The 17494-nt window shown below is 39.7% G+C and overlaps 1 protein-coding gene across 2 annotated transcripts in view; it reads right to left on the bottom strand.

Annotated features, from left to right (window-relative positions):
- Positions 1–17494, bottom strand: part of DEPTOR (DEP domain containing MTOR interacting protein) — a 77200-nt gene that overhangs the window by 43657 nt on the left and 16049 nt on the right. For both annotated transcript variants that reach the window (XM_074887162.1, XM_074887152.1), the window contains exons 3-4: positions 4961–5139; positions 2806–2929 (exon numbers count right to left, since the gene is read on the bottom strand). In XM_074887162.1, the coding sequence (XP_074743263.1) occupies positions 2806–2929; positions 4961–5139 (303 nt within the window). The remainder of the gene's footprint in view (positions 1–2805; positions 2930–4960; positions 5140–17494) is intronic.

The following is a 17494-nucleotide window of genomic DNA, read 5'->3' as shown; positions in this document are numbered from 1 at the left end:
CACAGAAAGGATTACTAAAGTTTGATTATGTGCAGGGAATCTGACCTGATTTATGATTTTCAGTGCAAATGAAGGGCGAATACTATCAGAGATAGATTTTAAATCTTGTAATCCCAAAGGTACAGACACTGAAGATGTCCACAGTAGATGGAGGTAATGCCACAAAGGAGGAGAATCCAAGCTACGAGGAGCTTTGTGGTCACACAGAAGGGAGACAGGTAAAGGGAGCTCCTCAGTGGAGGAACAGCCCTAATGCTCCCGTGCCCCAGGGGAGAGCACAGGACATTTACCCAAAACAGCTGTCTGAATGCAGGGAACCGACCTAACCCTAACGCATCCATTCCTCTGCCCATGCAACAACCTACTGATCCTCCTAAAGCATTTTGCTCATTTCACCCATTGAGGGTACAAATCTGCATGGACTGATGTTGAATAACATGTTCACAATTTTGTCAAGTACAAACCATGGTGGCTTCTGAATGTAACAGTACTCCAGCCCTAATGCGGTGGGTGGAGAAGAGCAGGAAATAGTATTATAATGTCTATCTCAAACTAGCAAAGTGTAGTGAAGATCAGGAACATCTACAAAATTAGACACAGATTTTTAAAATATGTTGGATTCTGATAGATTTCCTTTGGCATAGCTACATTTCTCTTGAAATTAGGCCTACAGGCATTTTGATAAACAAGTTGAATATACCGGTGAGTGACTTCAAATCTGTGCGTGAATACTCTTCTCTGGTTGTTGCTATTTAATAATTATTTTAATTGCACTGAATTAATATTTTCTTTTTCAACAATATCAGAAAACTAATACAACAGATATACTACACATACACACATTTCACTGCAGAAATGTAGTATGTAGTATGTATTCTTTATGTAGCAGTCTGACTTTCAGTATTGGATTTTGAGTTTAAAATGCATTCAGTGAAACTGTGAAATTGTTGCTAATAAGCATGCATGGACAAGGGACATAATGAAACCCAAGTGCTCTGCACACTGGCTTTGCTACAATAAACAAAGTGAAGCCCAGATAGCCCAGGTATGCATTCTTATCTCCCATGAATATAAAATATTTCCAGTGATCCATGGAGAATTTTTACTAGCTTTGACTGTCACAGACTGGTTTTGAAATGACATGTATTTTGCTCGATACTATATTTAGCGCTCAGGGTTGGTTTTAAAAGTTTCTGAACCCTTTAGATACATTGCCAAGGAGAAACAACCTCATGAGGATGAAATTATATTTAGATATAGGTGCTGCTTTTGGCATTAACTCCTTTTCCAAGATGGGAACAATCCATACTGTAATGAACATTTTTTCTGCTACTATAGTGTTGGACAAACTGGACACTAGACATTGGCTTGGGTATAGTTCTCCATGCAGAGAAATGAGGATGGAAGTAGACACTGGTAGAACAGAGTTCTTCCCACTATGGCTTCTTTCATGCAGAGGACTGTTATCAGCCTCATCAACAAAAAATTATTTTTCTCACAGAAGAACAGAAAAAGAAATATAAAAAACAACTAGAAAAAAAGGTTTGCTACTGTAGGCACACTGATTGGCCTATGATACTATGGGTCAGGCTTGCAGATGCTGCGTGTTACAGAGTCTAAAGGAGCAAATGATGTGCTTAGTAAGGCACAGAAGATTTTGGAGGTGGGTGATTCAATTCATCTGTCCCAGTGAAGGATTTTTTCCAGTGGTGTATTTTCTTGTGTCTTATGTGATTTATTTTTTTACTTTAAATAGTCACAGTCACTGAATCTCAGGGAATTTATATGATGGATGCAACAAAAGGAGTGGCATTTACAATTATTGGTTTATATTTCAGTTTAATTGCTCTTTTACCAAATTGACCTTCAGACCCTTGTAACCTTGAAAATAGTATTTATCATCAGCTTTTAAACTTGGGATTTTCCTGAGTGCTTTATTCTAAGAGGGAAACAAAATTACTCCAGCCAGAAAACACAGCATCTCTCCTGCCTGCTGCGCGCTTCTGCTCTAACCGAGCAGTAGTGGGTGGGATTCAGTGTAGAGCAATACTTCAAGCTTTTTGGTAAATAACACATCACAACTTTTGCATTAGTTTGTAGCATATGCCAACATGCATTTATTCTCTCTGATGAAAGTACCATGTCACAAACTGTACATCCTGAATAAAAATGTCATTAATTATAGATTTGGAAGTATAGTTAAACTGTCTAGTTATTCGATGGAAGTAATCCAGCAGGATATTCGGTATCTCAGCATAATCATTTGTTTCAAATCTTACTTAGATGCTCTTGGGTGGGATTTTTTTTAAACTACTTTTAATATAACCTTTCTGATGTAGAAGCTTTGCAGACTGGAACACTGAAGATTAATTTCACCTCTCATTTAAAATCATACCTCCTGGTGAAGCTGTGGATATGGAGCCTCAACAGATTGTTAGCCACTTGTTCAGTGCATTTTGATGTACTAACGTTTTAAGTCTTGTGATTACAGTTTTACATGACAAGTCATCCTTTAGTAATTATTTTTGCAGAATAGAGTGCAAGGGCTAAAATTTCTCATATAGGATGTATTTACAACCCAGAACACCAGGAAATACTATTTCATTTTAAACAATATGCTACAACTGAACATAGTAGAAAAGCAAAAGAGAAATAGGAAGGAGGGAGAAGAGTTACCAACGGGATTACCCAGACCCATTCCTGCATGATTTGAAAGCCTCTGACTATTCAAAAATAAATTAAGAAGTATAATTTGCCTCCCTCGGTACTATTATCAACACATTATGGATATTGAATGCGACATACTTTTCATACAGTCTTTGTCCTCTCATGAACACCTTCACCTCATTGTCCAGTGGAAACGTCCCATCATCTTTTCGGAAGCGATAGAACAGTTTGACATCCTTGAATTCCTTATGCTCATCACAGACTGAAACAGAAAATAAATAAAAAATCTTCATATAGAAGTTAACGAGCCGAGGATCCATTTAGAAGGTATCACTGCTGAACTTCAAAGCAAGCACATATGGAGCCTAACCCCTGTATTTCTGAGCATAAAACTCTATTCAGTTCTAATAACCAGTGAAAGGCTGGAGAAAACTTTCAGATAAGTAACCAAATTTCTAGGTGAGGGGGATAGGTGTTTATCAGTTTTGTGAGTATTACTGCAAACATGAAGAGCAAAAAAGCATCCATTTGCTATATACCCGGAAAACCTTTTGACGAAAATGGTCTGTTAGCTTGTTTGTTTAAAAGGTCACCAGTGTAGAACACCAAATAATTTAAGTATTGCCAAACTTCGTAAAATTACTTGTATCAGTTGAGCAATACTGTAGGAAACCTGAGATTCGCTGCAGAAACAGTTAAAATCAAAGCATTCTGCCTTCTTAAAATTGTCTTAATTCCTCTGCCATGTCAGCTAGCAAATGGTAGGTACAACAGGAGCACACTGAGAAATACTAAATAAGGTTTATAAGACAGAAGCTCATGATGGGCTCTTGTAAATGCAGAACAGAGCTCCAGCAAGGGCATAAACTAATGGGAAAGATATCCCAGCCAAGCTGCTCCTAGCAGAGTTGTCAGCCCACGTACATAGGCTGACCTTCCGCACCACAGGAGCAGGAACTGGTACCCCTTTTACTTGACATAGGAGTTGCAAGAATGCTCTGAGCATCCTACAGAACCTGACTGAACCTCTCTGAATTTACACTAGCTCGCTTCGCAAACTATTTTATTAAATTTGAGTGCAATACATGAACATTTTCAAGAAACACCTGTTCTGTGTGTAATATATACACAAACATATATAAAATTTGTATGGAAGTTACAGTGTGCAATTGGTTCCTGAGGCAGAAAGCATCTGAAGGTTGTTAAAACTTTAAACAAGCATTCAGTGATAAAACATCTATTGCTCAATTAAATTAAGTCACTCACGCATCCACGCAGCTCTTCACTGACATTTTCTCAATAGAGGATTAAGTAGTCAGATTTGAATACCCTATAATTACTTTATTCTTTAACTATCTACCGTGAGTCCCAGTTTCCATAACAACCCAGAATTTTAATTTAATAGCCAAGAAGAAGCTGTAGAAGTGGCACTCATTCAATATGTGCATTTCTTACTTTAATTAAGGTGTCGTTAATGTATTGCAGATAGCAGCAGTATTGCTGCACATACAGTGACCCCTGCATAAAGTCAATATTTGTCTGTTCGCGGTTGCTCAGTTTTCTCTTAAAAAAGAAACAAATGGTACTTTTGCCTTTTTGAAAGGGGTAATACTGTACATTTGAAAGCAAGGGCTTGGATCTTCTTTGTTTGTGTGCTCCCTAGCCTTTTTGTGCACCAAAAGGCAACTAAATGCTACCACTGAATTGGAAGTCTCCTTTTCATCAGCGTAAATTGTTATTCAAGAAGCTGAAAGGAACAGATCTCAAATAGACAACAAGTTTAGGAGAAAATTAATCAGGGCACAGTCAGACCACTAACTTTCTTGCAGCTGTACCAGCACTAATGTTTGTGCAGCTGGTGTGAGGGACAGGGCCAGAGAACTAATCCACGTGAGAAAAATGACCTTTTTTTTACAGCTGATTTTTCAGATGGGTTTTTCAGCTGGAAAACTGTGCTCTGGGGAGCAGGGAGGTGAGGGCAGTGGGAAGAGAGGGGACAGGAACCAGCTGGGGCTGCTCTGGAGGCAGGGAAGCAGCAGCACAGTCTCCAGTGACTTCCCCTCCCTGTACTGACATGGGGAATGTCACTCCACACCTCTTCAGCCTCTCCATGTCCCTCAGGACACAGGGGACCTTGTGGAGCAGCACAGTCCAAGGGAGACGCTCCCTTTCTGGCAGGGAAAGGATCCCACCTATCCAATACTTGGTTGAAGAACAGGAGCGGGATTTCTCTGTTTCACAGCAGTCAATAAAATTTAGTTTAGAACCTTTTATCAGCTGATATTGCACTTACCATGGTGGATAATGCTATGATCCAATAATTTCTGCACCAGTTTAATTGCCGTCTCTCGGTCTGAGGCCTCTTTATGGTCAATCAGCCAGTCAATCAGCTCTTTGGCAACAAAGCAGTTCGGGTACGTCTTAAGGTGGTGACGCCGATCTTTAATGACCTTTTCTTCATGCAGTCGGAGCCTGGGGTCAAATCACCGTATGAATATCATGTGTAAAGAAAGAGCCTTTGTAACTAGCAAGAGTGGGACAAGAGCAGAGCAGATGCACCCAAGCCCTGCTCACAGGATGAGCTTTGCAGGTGTTGGATGGAAGAGGAGCAGACTCCATCACACGTCCAGTGCTGGAGTCTGACAACCAGGCAATCCACAGCAACCATTTGTTACAACTTTAAACCCCACACTTGGAAAAAGTGGTTGTCTGCCCAGTAGAATAGATTAAAAAATGAAGAACAACACAGCATACTAAGGCCTTTAAAATACTTCCTGTAAGTCAATTAAATTGTCAATAATTTGGAATTAACTTTCCCACATTACCACTAATACATTCCACGTTACTCTTTTATTTTGTGGTATCACTGCCATAGATTTTTTTTTTAATATCTCATTCATATTTTAGATGTAGTTTCTTCCTTGGTCGGATAACTGCATTTTGCCTCCAGCTGCACAACAAACATAGCATTTATGATTTAAAATTCAGACACAAAGTTGTTCCAACACAATAATATTTAGCATAAAAAGTTGCCTCCTACTCCAAATAAAGGAGAACTGATTTCTCACTTGGGAACTGTTGGTAAATGCTATCTACCTGCAAAATCTGCACTATCATCTTGAAAGCAACTTGGTTGGGTGGTTTCGAGATGCTTGAGACAGAATGCAAAATCCTGATGAGAGTATTAGTAAAGGTAACTTTAGATAGTAAAGGTAACTTTACTGGGATTCTGCATCTTTACTTTTAGTCAATTTTTCCAAATAAACAAAATGAGTAACATTATCAATGAATTAATGGATAGAGGTTTTTTAAAGTTTTTTAAAGTTTTCTGCTTTCTTGTTTCCATTTTAATTCATAATTTTAATAATTCTGGTTTTTTAGTGCCATGTCTATACAACAGTTCTGAAGAAACCATAGAAACCACAATGCTTAGGCTGTTCATTTTCAAGTGTCCAGGATCCTACCTTGTAAACACTCTCACTGACTTCAAACAAGCTCCAAGTAATGCTATATTAATTGCTGGGGTTATAACTATCTCTATTTTCTAGAGAGGGAGATAGCATAGAAGGGCATTAACATGAACCTCAAGAAACACAGAGCAGGAGTCCAACTGATTTTCTTCTCAATGTGATTGCAGTATGAAACAATTATTTCTCTTTAGAATCAAAGAAAGGGAAATCAGTGAAGAAATCACTAAAGAAAATATTATTAGGGCATTAGACAAGGCTTACGTAGGCTTCTACCTAAAAATAGTAGCAAAGCAATGTGTTTGTTTTGCAGCATTTAGCCTTGAACTACACTGGAATGGCCAATCTGTGATATGAATTCAAAACCAGCTTTGCAAACATAATAAAAAAATGAAGACTTTTATATTAAAAATACTGATAAATCCAATTAGTATTCTGGAGAGAAGTGCTGGTAAATATTCCATGTTATTATGAAATTCTCTGAGCTAAAATACCTTTGCTTAAATTATATTTTCCAGATGTGCTCTAACAGCTGTTGCCATACTTAGAAAGAAAAGCCTACACAGTTTTAATTATAGAACATGCAATTATCAGTATGTCTGATGGAGCTGTACATTTAAAGTATGTCGCACAATAATCTGCAAGAACAAAACTAGGGAGTGAGTGTATAATACATATGCAGATGGCTTGACCCAGCTCTCAGTCATCAGTGTAAGTCTAAATGGATGGAATTCATCTGATACAAGAGGGAAACTCCCTTTTATGAAATTCTTTGTCCAAACATCACGTAGGAGTATGCCAGGACTGATGCGGCATTCCACAAAAAAGCCAGTAGCCAAGAGCCCCAGAAATGAGTATTTATGTCTTAAATTCTGACTGAAGGCTTTCCTGCAGTTGGTGGGCTTATAAATATTTCACGTTCTCTGTCATGTTGAAAGACACTGGTTCCCACTACAACCTTTTTCCTCACTCAGAGAATTTATAGGGTCTCTCTATATACCTTTTTGCCTATATTCATAAAACTCATAGAAATTTCATTATCTTAATTATCTTCACCCACTTGCTAAAGTGGATCCAAATTTGCTAAGAGGTTACGAAATCATTAAGTCAAACACAGCATGACCACATAAGCCTCAAGAAACCTGAAAAAACAAATTTATCCACAATTTCCAAATGGAAGTGAGACCTTCTTCTGCAGTCTATAGCAATAGTATCCATACTGAATTATGTCCAGGCTGGTTTATTTGGAATAAAGAAGAGAAAGGGAATTCATATCTTCTCCCTGATGGTGTATGCTGTTCTATCCTTCTGGGCTCCCTCACCTCTACACACCTGCTAAAAACAAAATTGTATGGAGGTGAAGTAGCTCAATAAATTGAAATTGTACCTTGTGTAAACTACAAATATGAAAGCCTCAGGTAAAGTTATTGAGCATATATTGCAGTATGCAAATCAAAAGTTTAGGCAGGAATTCTACAAACGTGTTCAGAAATACTTATCAGGCGCCAAATCAAATGGGATAAAAAGGAAAAGAATGTAGCAGTGAATGCAATTATACACTGAAACCAATGCTCAAGTGAAGTGGTGTGATGGTTTAGCCCCTGCCGGGGTCTGAGACCACGCGGCCGCTGCCCCTCCCCCACAAAGGGAGTGAAATACAAAGCCCCGAGGCTGAGATAAGGAGAGGTTTAATACAGCAGTGCAACAGCAACACAACAAACAACAATAACAATAAGAATAACAGTAATAACAATAAACAGAGCAAAATCTCTACCAATACAGCAGTGAGAACAGAGCCAATCCCACAGTACACGCGGTAACCGACTGTCCCTCTTTGGTGCCAGGATGTGATGTCCGCAGGGTATCTGAATAACCCCGCTAGAGCTCCCCCCCCACTGCTGGGGAAACTTAACCCTATCCTGGCTAAACCAGGACAAGTGGTAAATTCTTTATCCCTTGGCATTGAGAAACAGGCTTCTCACCAACAGACCTTGATGCTCCCTTTAAGTAATGTTAATCACTTTTCATCAGCTAGCCTGCATGATGACTGGAAAAGACCTAACTTGACACCAGTCTCATTTCTCTTGTTAGAAGAAGTTTTTCTCAAGAGCTGCTTAGAAGAATTAGCTCACTGACAAACCCTGACCAGTTTGAGGGGAAAAGGGGGAGAAGAGAGAGGGCAAACAACAAGGGGTGACAGGGGCACACCTTGATTCAACAAGCCTTTGAAAAGTTGTCCCGTTCTCTACAACTTAATAGCTTAAGACCAGAAAACAATCTTGTGTACACCAGTACATCATCCATAGATAATCCCATATATTATTCAAGATTACCTACCAGATTTTGCACTTGGGGCCACAGTCTCCCCTCCCTGCAGAAAACAACATAAGAACGAAAGCATTTGAGCAATTGCCTGTCAACTGTAACAGGCATATGCAACCCTTTAATATTTACAAATTGATATCCATGGCTCTTATTCATGCTTACAACAAATAAAGACAGTCTGTGTTTGCAAGCACGAATGCCAGAACAGTTTTCTTGGGGGCTTGTCTAAACAGGAGTTGCTCCTAATTAACAACATGTAGGGACTCTTGCTCCAAATAAAAGTGCCTTCCTTCTGCGTAGCATGAACAGGCTAACCCAGAACACACTGCTCCTGCTTTGCAGTAAGTGTGTTCAGATTTAATCAGGAACTATGTTATTTGCTGAGAGGACATTAGGCATTTTCTTGCCAACTGTCAGAAGTCATGATAATGGAAAAATCAAAATCTTTGCCTAGAAATGAAGAATCAGGCACTAACTTAGGAAGAAATCGCTCTTGCAGCTACATGAAACTTGCAGTTTGTTTTCCACCAGGGAAAATATGCATTTTGAAGTTTCTTGCATCTTTTTCTGAACCAATGGGTAAGGTTTTTGCAAAAGCAGTGCCTGCACAGGAGTCTAGCTTTCCTTTTAAACCCCAGAAAAGGCCAGCCCACTGGCTGAAGACAGTAATGATGTCACTAACTGGACCACGGTCCAAATATCTCACCCAGCTATTTCCCTCTATTGAGTCTAGTAGTTTCTGCTTGGCTAACACAGAATTTGCAGAGCACCATCCAGTCCTGATTTCTATGCATGAAAAGACAAAAAGCCTCCTGCTCTTCTTGGTAATTTTCTGAATAATTCATCTACCATTTCCCAGTACATCCTATATAGTCTCTCTGTTTATCCTGGCAAGGCCCGGTAAAAATGTGCAGAGAACAGGTTGGTTCCTGGCATTCAACAGACAACAGGGCATGAAGACTTTCATATTGTGCTCCACTCCTTCACGTCTTTTAATCTTCCTGAAGCAATCATACACACACACACATACATATGCATCTATCATAGAATCACAGAATCACAAAATAGTTTTGGTTGGGAGGGACATATAAAGGTCATCTAGTCCAAAGCCCTGCAATAAGCAGGGACATCTTCATCTAGATCAGGTTGCTCAGAGCCCTGTCCGACATGACCTTGATTGGTTCCAGGGATGGTGCATCTACCACCTCCCTGGGCAACCTGTTCCAATGTTTCACCACCCTCATCATAAAAAATGTCTTCCTTATTTCTAATCTAAATCTACCCTCTTTTAGTTTAAAACCATTACCCCTTGTCCTATCACAACAGGAACTATTAAAATGTCTGTCCCCATCTTTCTTATAAGTCCCCTTAAGTACTGAAAGGTCACAATATGGTCTCCCCAGAGCCTTCTCTTCTCCAGGTTGTACAACCCCAACTCTCAGCCTTTCTTCAATAGGAAAGGTGTTCCTTCCTTCTGACCATTTTGGCCTTCCTCTAGATCCACTCCAGCAGGTCCATGGCTTTCCTGTGCTGGGGGCCCCAGAGCTGGACACAGTACTCCAGCTGCGAGCACACATTGCCAGCTCACGTCCAGCTTTTCATCTTCCTCCAAGTCTTTCTCAGCAGGGCTGCTCTCAATCCCTTCATCCCCCATCTTGTATTGGTACCAGGGGTTGCCCCAATCCAGGTGCAGGATCTTGCACTCGGCCCTGTTGAACCTCATGAGGTTCACACAGACCCACTTCTCAAGCTTGTCCAGGTCCCTCTGGATGACATCCCTTCCCTCACACCACTCAGCTTGGTGTCATCTGCAAACTTGCTAAGTGTGCACTCAATCCCACTGTCTATGTCACTGATGAAGATATTAAACAGTACTGGTCCCAGTACAGACCCCTGACAGACACCACTCAACACTGATCCCCATCTGGACATTGAGCTGTTGACCACTACCCTCTGGATGAGACCATACAACCAATTCCTCATCCATTGAACAGTCCATACATCAAATCCATAATTTTCCAATTTAGAGAGAAGGATGTTGTGGGGGACTGTGTCAAAGGCCTTACAGAAGTCCAGGCAGATGACATCTGTAGCTCTTGCCTTGTCCACTGATGTAGTCACTCCATCACAGAAGGCCACTAAATTGGTCAGGCAAGACTTGCTCTTGGTGAAGCCAAGCCATAGATCTATATAGATAGATATATAGAAATGTGTGCGTACATATTTGTATATATATGATATATACAAATAAATCATATACATACAAATTATATATATGATATATAATATTTGTATCATGATATATATTATACATCACATATATGAGATATATATATCATCTATATCACAGAATACATCATTATTGAGCAACTTTTTTTTTTTAATGGAAGAACAAAACACCAGTGAAGAGACCATTTAAAATGGAGATTTTTAGCAGAATTTAATAATTGCTGAACAACATACACTGATGTTGTAATTAGTCATGGCACAAAGCATGTCCTGCCTCAGAGTGCTCAGCTGCCACTGATGAGTTCCAGCATGCTCACAGGTTACCACTGCATTACATCTCACTTTAGCATATACCCTTGGTTTCAGTGACTATCCCAGCTTGAGCACTGCCAGTCAGCATGCATTGAACTACTACAGTTTTATCACCTTAAGGTAAACTCTGAGCAAAACCGTATTAGATCCCTTGAAAATGAACAATGATATGCAGATGGGAAAAGCATTGCAGGTGGTTTCTGCTATCTTCAAATTCATTCACACGTTTCATATATTTTGGAACTTCTGTCAGAGAAGGACTTACTTATTTCCAACTAAAGCAAGTCACAATGTCCTTTGTGACAGAAAGATATGGACAACAAAAACTATCTTGCCAAAGATGAGAACAATTCATGGTGGCTAAAGAGCATGGCATTTCCACACTTCTTCTCAAGGGACATCATAGGTGCTCCACTGGCAGGTACAACTGTGCCTTTCTGTTGGAAAGTTTTGTATCCTCCTAGAGGTCACAAAGTTTGGCTGTTTTCTGAACGTAAGCGTATGACCTGTCTACAGCACGGTATCCAGGCATCTTACTAAAAGATAGCATTTTACAAAGTGTCTCAGAGACTTAGAAGCATAATTCCCACCGAAAGTTAAAACTCACAGGTCAGCTGCAGACCAAATTCAATACAAAATAAGTGAGCATATGGTGGGTTTATATATATATATACACCCAGGAAAATACAGAACTACATGAAATGTCCTTCACACTAAACATTTGCCTTTGCATTGTCAGCAAAAAAAACCCCAAAACCGTCAGTGACGATATAAACTTTGTACACAGAGGCAATCATGAAGGTACTCTGCAAATGCGATGTGTATTGCTGGGACAAGCATTTCCAGCCAGGCTTGCCAAGTCTCAGCTGAAGTGTCAGCAGTTTGCTGCTGCCTATTCCTCTTTCTATTTATGCTTCAGCTCTGCAGTAACTTAGTTCTGTTACTTGACATTCACAGGAGCTATAATACCCTTTAAAACATGGGGTCGTACTGGAAATAGGATGAAGATATTTCTGTGCTGGTAGCTGTGGCAGAGAAGGAATTTTACCATCTGAATTAGTGTTAGAGAGGGTGTCTTCAAAGCAGCTCCTAATATCAGTTCTCATCACTGTGTTTATCTCCACCTTTTTGCCCACAGCCATGAGGAGATGCCAGGACACAGAGTCAGACAGAGAGATTTCAGATAAACCATCTCTTGGTGTACTGCGGAGGAAAGCCTAAAGCTTCCAAAGAAGTGACAGTTTGCCGGTGCCCCTGTGGCTTTAAATAAAACATTGGGACTGCCTCTTTTATGAAGTCCTTTTTCATAAATTCAGAAAGTAAATAGGTCACTGAGCCTGCAACCAAGCATGCACAGGGATATCCCCAATACTTGTAACACCTTAGTAACGCTGGCAGGGGTCAAAGCAAGCTCTGGCGAACAAACACAGGCATGGCTCAGGGTCTAGGATGAAATCAAAATGACGCCTCTTGGAGACACTCTTTCAGCCCACAACTTCAGGCCAGAAATTCAGACCCACAGCCTCCCTTGTGAGTATTCTATCCTGCAGAGGAAATTAGATCTGTGTGTTTGTATCGACCTGTCATAAAACTAGAGACCACTTGCAAAACCAAAATTTGGAATTTTAAACCTCAAATGTATATAATCTGAGCCTGTATCTGGTCTTCATTTAAAACAACACAGCACAACATTACTGATTTGGTAAAACAGTGGATGTAAACAGGATCTTTAGGTAACTTTTATATCAAGTTTTGGAATGTTTATGCTGGCATTTTTATAGGGTTTGACCCTGTAAGGGAAAGGAACATTTTCAGTGGACTGCTGACCCCTCTCCACTTTTCTCTTCATGAGGTGATATACCCACGTGTGAGGGCAGTCTAACAGTATCATCAAATCAGAACAATATTTGTTCACCTCTCTTTTTCAAGAAGCAGAAAAACTCAGTATTTTGCAAGGTTACAGATCTAACGATACTCTTCTTCTCATGTCCACAGGAAGCTATGAAGAGGCTGATCTTGCGTGCCAAGCCATTTCACTTTCATTTCACTTTTAACCAAAATGTGTACAAATATAAACAATACTTCAAATTGCCTGCACACTTGAACCTTGAGAGCTTCTGTCTCACTGGGCATAAAACTGGGTTTTACAAAGATGAAAACACAAAATGCAGGCAAGTTATTACTTCACCTAGTCATAAGGAAAGTGGAAGTCTGCCTGTCTTGCTCCAGCTTCTTGTTTTCTGGGCTGAAGCTGTCAGAAATCAGGAACTCACAGTTTTCCTCCTCTATAAGGAAGTCAAATATAATTGTGCTTCTCACTCATGTATGGATGAACTGGGATGCACACATGGAATAAATGTGTGCAGGTCAAGGTCTATGTGATGCTGCTATGTGGATCTCCAAAAGAACCAATGTACTCCTCACTGAAGAACAAGCCATCTTTGCTTATGTTCATCAACTAGGTTTTATTCACAGTATTTTTCTGTGTCTCTATTGCAAGGATATTCTTAGGCTTACTAAATCAATAAGTACTATGGGGACTAATTTTCTTGGGGATGTATTCCCAAATCTAAACTGAAGACTGAAATTTCAAAGTACAGACCAGAAACCATAGGATAACTGTTGTTATCAACATCCTTTGACTGGATTAACACAGTAGTCAAAAGTCTACAACTCTCGTGGACTTATGCTGAAAATCACTCTCAATAAAGTAAGAATTTTACAGAAAGAAAGCTGAGGAAGGAGCAGTGTAGGTCTCATGGGAGGCCAGTGAAAATCAGTGAAATTTGTGTCTCAGTAACATAGCTGGGAGAGGTAAATGTTCCTTTGAAATGCTAAATGGGGCAAATAGGTCAAACAGCCCAAGCCCTACTGCTACAGCTATTCCTGCTAGCACTGCCATTCAGGATCCTGGAGAGACAGACCAGGAACTGGGGAACAGGATGCTGGACTACAGGTCTTCATCACTGGAGTCAAGAAGAGGGGCTGCAGCAGGGACACAAGGGGCTGTGGGTGCCAGAAAGCTCTGTTGTGTGACTATCCACTCTCTTGGATGCACGTTGCATCCCAAGGAGGTAGGGGAGCCAAAAAAAGCTAAAGGCTGAGGTCCCTTATGCAGCAAGGCTGACATCTCTTTTACAGTTATCCACAGGGAAAAGCTGAGTATGGCCTTGTTATGCTCTTGCGCTGTGTGCAGCAAGTTTCAGACCTCCTGAGAAACAAGGAGGTCTTTCCACCCACCTATATCTTCCACCACATCTGGGGAAGAGCAGATCCATAACACCCAAAAAAGGACCACAGTACAGAACAGGTTTGCACTGCAAACAGTAAAAGGTGTTATTATCTGCCAGAGGTAACCCAAGAAATCTATGGGAGAACTGAAAGCGGCCAAGTGCCTTATCTCAAGTGCAGTGTGATATTTCTCCCACCCTGTCAATGTGACAAATAGTTTTGATGAGACGTTTTATGGCTTTGGGTAACCCCTGATCTCTAAGTCCTTCCAGGAATGGCTGCTCTCAGCCTAAGCATCACAGACCTGCAGGAGATCTCCCTAACGTTTTATGCTCCTCAGAGGAGCACCGACTGTTTGCACTCATTTCAGTGGTCCTTGGCAACCCTGCTGAAAGCAAGAAAAAAAATTCCTGCCTTCATCATTAATAATATGTCATACTGCAGTAATATCTCAATTGGTTTTAGCAATTGTTTTCCATCTCTACACAAAACTCTTAACCAATTACTGTGCTGTGTAATCATGAGCCTCATTAAGCACAAATAGCCAGTACCTGACAGGTAATAAAATGAGTAAAAAAATACTTAGTGCTATGTACTGTTGTTAACAAACCCAATTCAAGACTTTTTACTCACTTCCAACAAATATGTAGGTTCATCGTAAAATGAGTATAGATGCAATACTCTTTCAATATACTGTACGTTGTATTAAAACCATCACACTTTGTTTATCTCTTCCCATTCTAAATGAATATCTTCCTTTTTTTCATGTTTAGTGTAACTGCATTACTGGGCTTTATTATTATTTTGAAGAAGCTGTGAAAGCAGTAAGTGAAAAAATACTGACTAGAAAAGGCACTCTGTATTGGATTTCATTAAATAAAAAATAATCTTTCCATATTTTGGCACTGATTCATGCTTTTTTTTTACCTCCTATGCCTGGCAATACTGCAATATGCAGGGTGTTACACTGACAGAAGACATGATTCAAAGGAGTTCTTTCCACTGTCTTCCAGAAGTCTATTGAAATCCAGTGGTTGGTCACTAAACTATAAAATAAAACTGTAACTGATGCAAATTTTTAAGCACTGAGAGTAATGATCCATGTCACTGGATCACCTAGAGGTGATTAAATTGCTAGTGGATGACCTTCACAGTGTAAAAATAGAAATGGAGGAACAGGTAAGACTATAAAATGCAAGGTTGTGCACTAACAACAAAATGCTCTGCTGAGAACTGAGAGCTTGGAGGCTGAAAGCAACAGGGAGTAAGAAATAGCTGAATATACAGTAGCTAAACTTTCACTGACAAGCTATCAACAGGCTGAGACCATACAAAAAACAAAGGCAATCTTAGGTTGTACTGAGATGTTTCCAGAAATGATGTGAAATCCAGTTGTTCATGCCACTGCATATGATATTACAGGACATCATCTAAATATTGTGTATTGTTCGTGCCATCCTCCTTCAGGAATGATAAAGTCAAAGAGATGCAATGAAGCAGTGCTACGTGGGCATGAAAAATGATGAGCCAGTGTCATAAGCAGAGAGAAAAAGATACTGGTTTGGGAGTCTAGCCTTATCTAAACAAAAAGTGAAAGGAACAGAATTGCTGTCTATAATCTCGCAGGTGAGTTCAAAGCAGAGTGCAAGAAAAGCAATTTAAATCATGCTGAGTGATACTAAGGTAAAAGTTAGACAAAGGTTTGGAGTAAAATTTTCTAATTGTTACCCAAGGCAAGAACTTACCTTTTAGAGAACTGTAAAAATATACCAAAGGATCATGTGTTATAGTATTCTGCAGAATACCAGTCCTGTGTTTTATAATTATATGACTTACATTGATTTCTATGAACAACCTTGGGAATACTACAGGGAGGAACAATATCAGAGGCTGGCCCTTGAATGCACTATACCAGGACTCACAGTCTTTTTAAAGTCCTGTTTCATGTCAGCTGCAAAAAAGAAAAGCTCTAGTGCTGCCTATATTAAGACATTTGCTGTTTATATTAAGGCTTCTAGTAAAAGTGGGTATACAGATAAACAGACATTCTTCATGTGCTTGTCAAGGCACAGGAGCTGTAAGTATGATGAAAGACGTCCATATTTGTGAGCATGCTTCCTTGCTTTTGCACAAGATATTACTTCTTTTTCATTTTTACTGTACATGCATACAATAGCCCTTATGTGGCTGATTGGAAGGATGGGTATTTATTGGCCTGTCATTATCGTACAGTTAACACCAAACTAGTGGCATGGTTTCCTCCTAAGACCTTTGTCATATACAGCAGCGTCAAAAAATGTCTGGGGAACTGCTGTTCTGGGAAACCCCATCAGTGGGCTAGCAGCATGCATAGAGGCCAAGGGTCTGGTCTGCATACTTGCTAAATCAAAATGCCAGGAGGAGCCGCAATGGCAGAGGATCCCTCTGCCAGCTCCACATCCCAACTCTGCATTTTACCTTTGGGTGAAGCCTCTAAATGCCTGTACTCAGTTGGCTTTCCTGCCTTCATGTGCAACACCCACCCATCCCGCTGAGACCCAAATAACCAGGTTTGTAGGAACCTCCAGCCTCTCATCTTAGATCTTGTGAAGCTACCATGAAGAACCTGACTATATAGATGTCCTAGTCTTTTTAAGCCCGGAATTTGTCTAAATTTATATAGTGGCATATGATTTTTTTAAAAAAAATTTATTGAAATAATATAGAGTATGAAATTATTAAAGTAAATAAATCAAAATAGGATAGAAGCCTAAACAGACTCATGTTACAGCCTTTTTCAGTTCCCTTAAGTTGTCATGTTTCCTTAAGAAAAACATTGCTTTGAGTGTAAAATATAAGCCAGTATGACCTTCACAACCAGCTGGAGGCAACAAATCAGTATAATCCTAATTAACATTCTGCTCATTTATATATGTTTTTCTTAAAGAGAAACCTGTAACATCCAATAAGGTTTCACTGCAAGTGCCAAATGAAAAAGAAGAAATGAATCACCATCTACAGAGGAAAAATAAAAAATGTCTTGGAAAGCTATTGACTGCCCCAAACTACACTGAATGAGTTTCAAATGCATCTATGCCTAATGGTAACAATGATTTTACTCAACAATTCTGCACCATAACACTACTGTATTCATTTTTTAAACATAGAAAGGATTGCTCTCTGACGCAAATGTTTTAATGATAAAGAACCATCCTATCTGCTTTAAATCTCCTTTATCTAGGTCACACAAAGATGTAACATGAAGAATTATGGTTTATGAATTT

The sequence above is a fragment of the Strix uralensis genome, chromosome 1 (assembly GCF_047716275.1).
Source record: "Strix uralensis isolate ZFMK-TIS-50842 chromosome 1, bStrUra1, whole genome shotgun sequence".
In the NCBI taxonomy this organism is placed as follows: Eukaryota; Metazoa; Chordata; class Aves; order Strigiformes; family Strigidae; genus Strix; species Strix uralensis.
The sequence above is the reverse complement of the archived record's forward strand: the minus strand, read 5'-3'. Positions and strand labels throughout refer to the sequence as shown.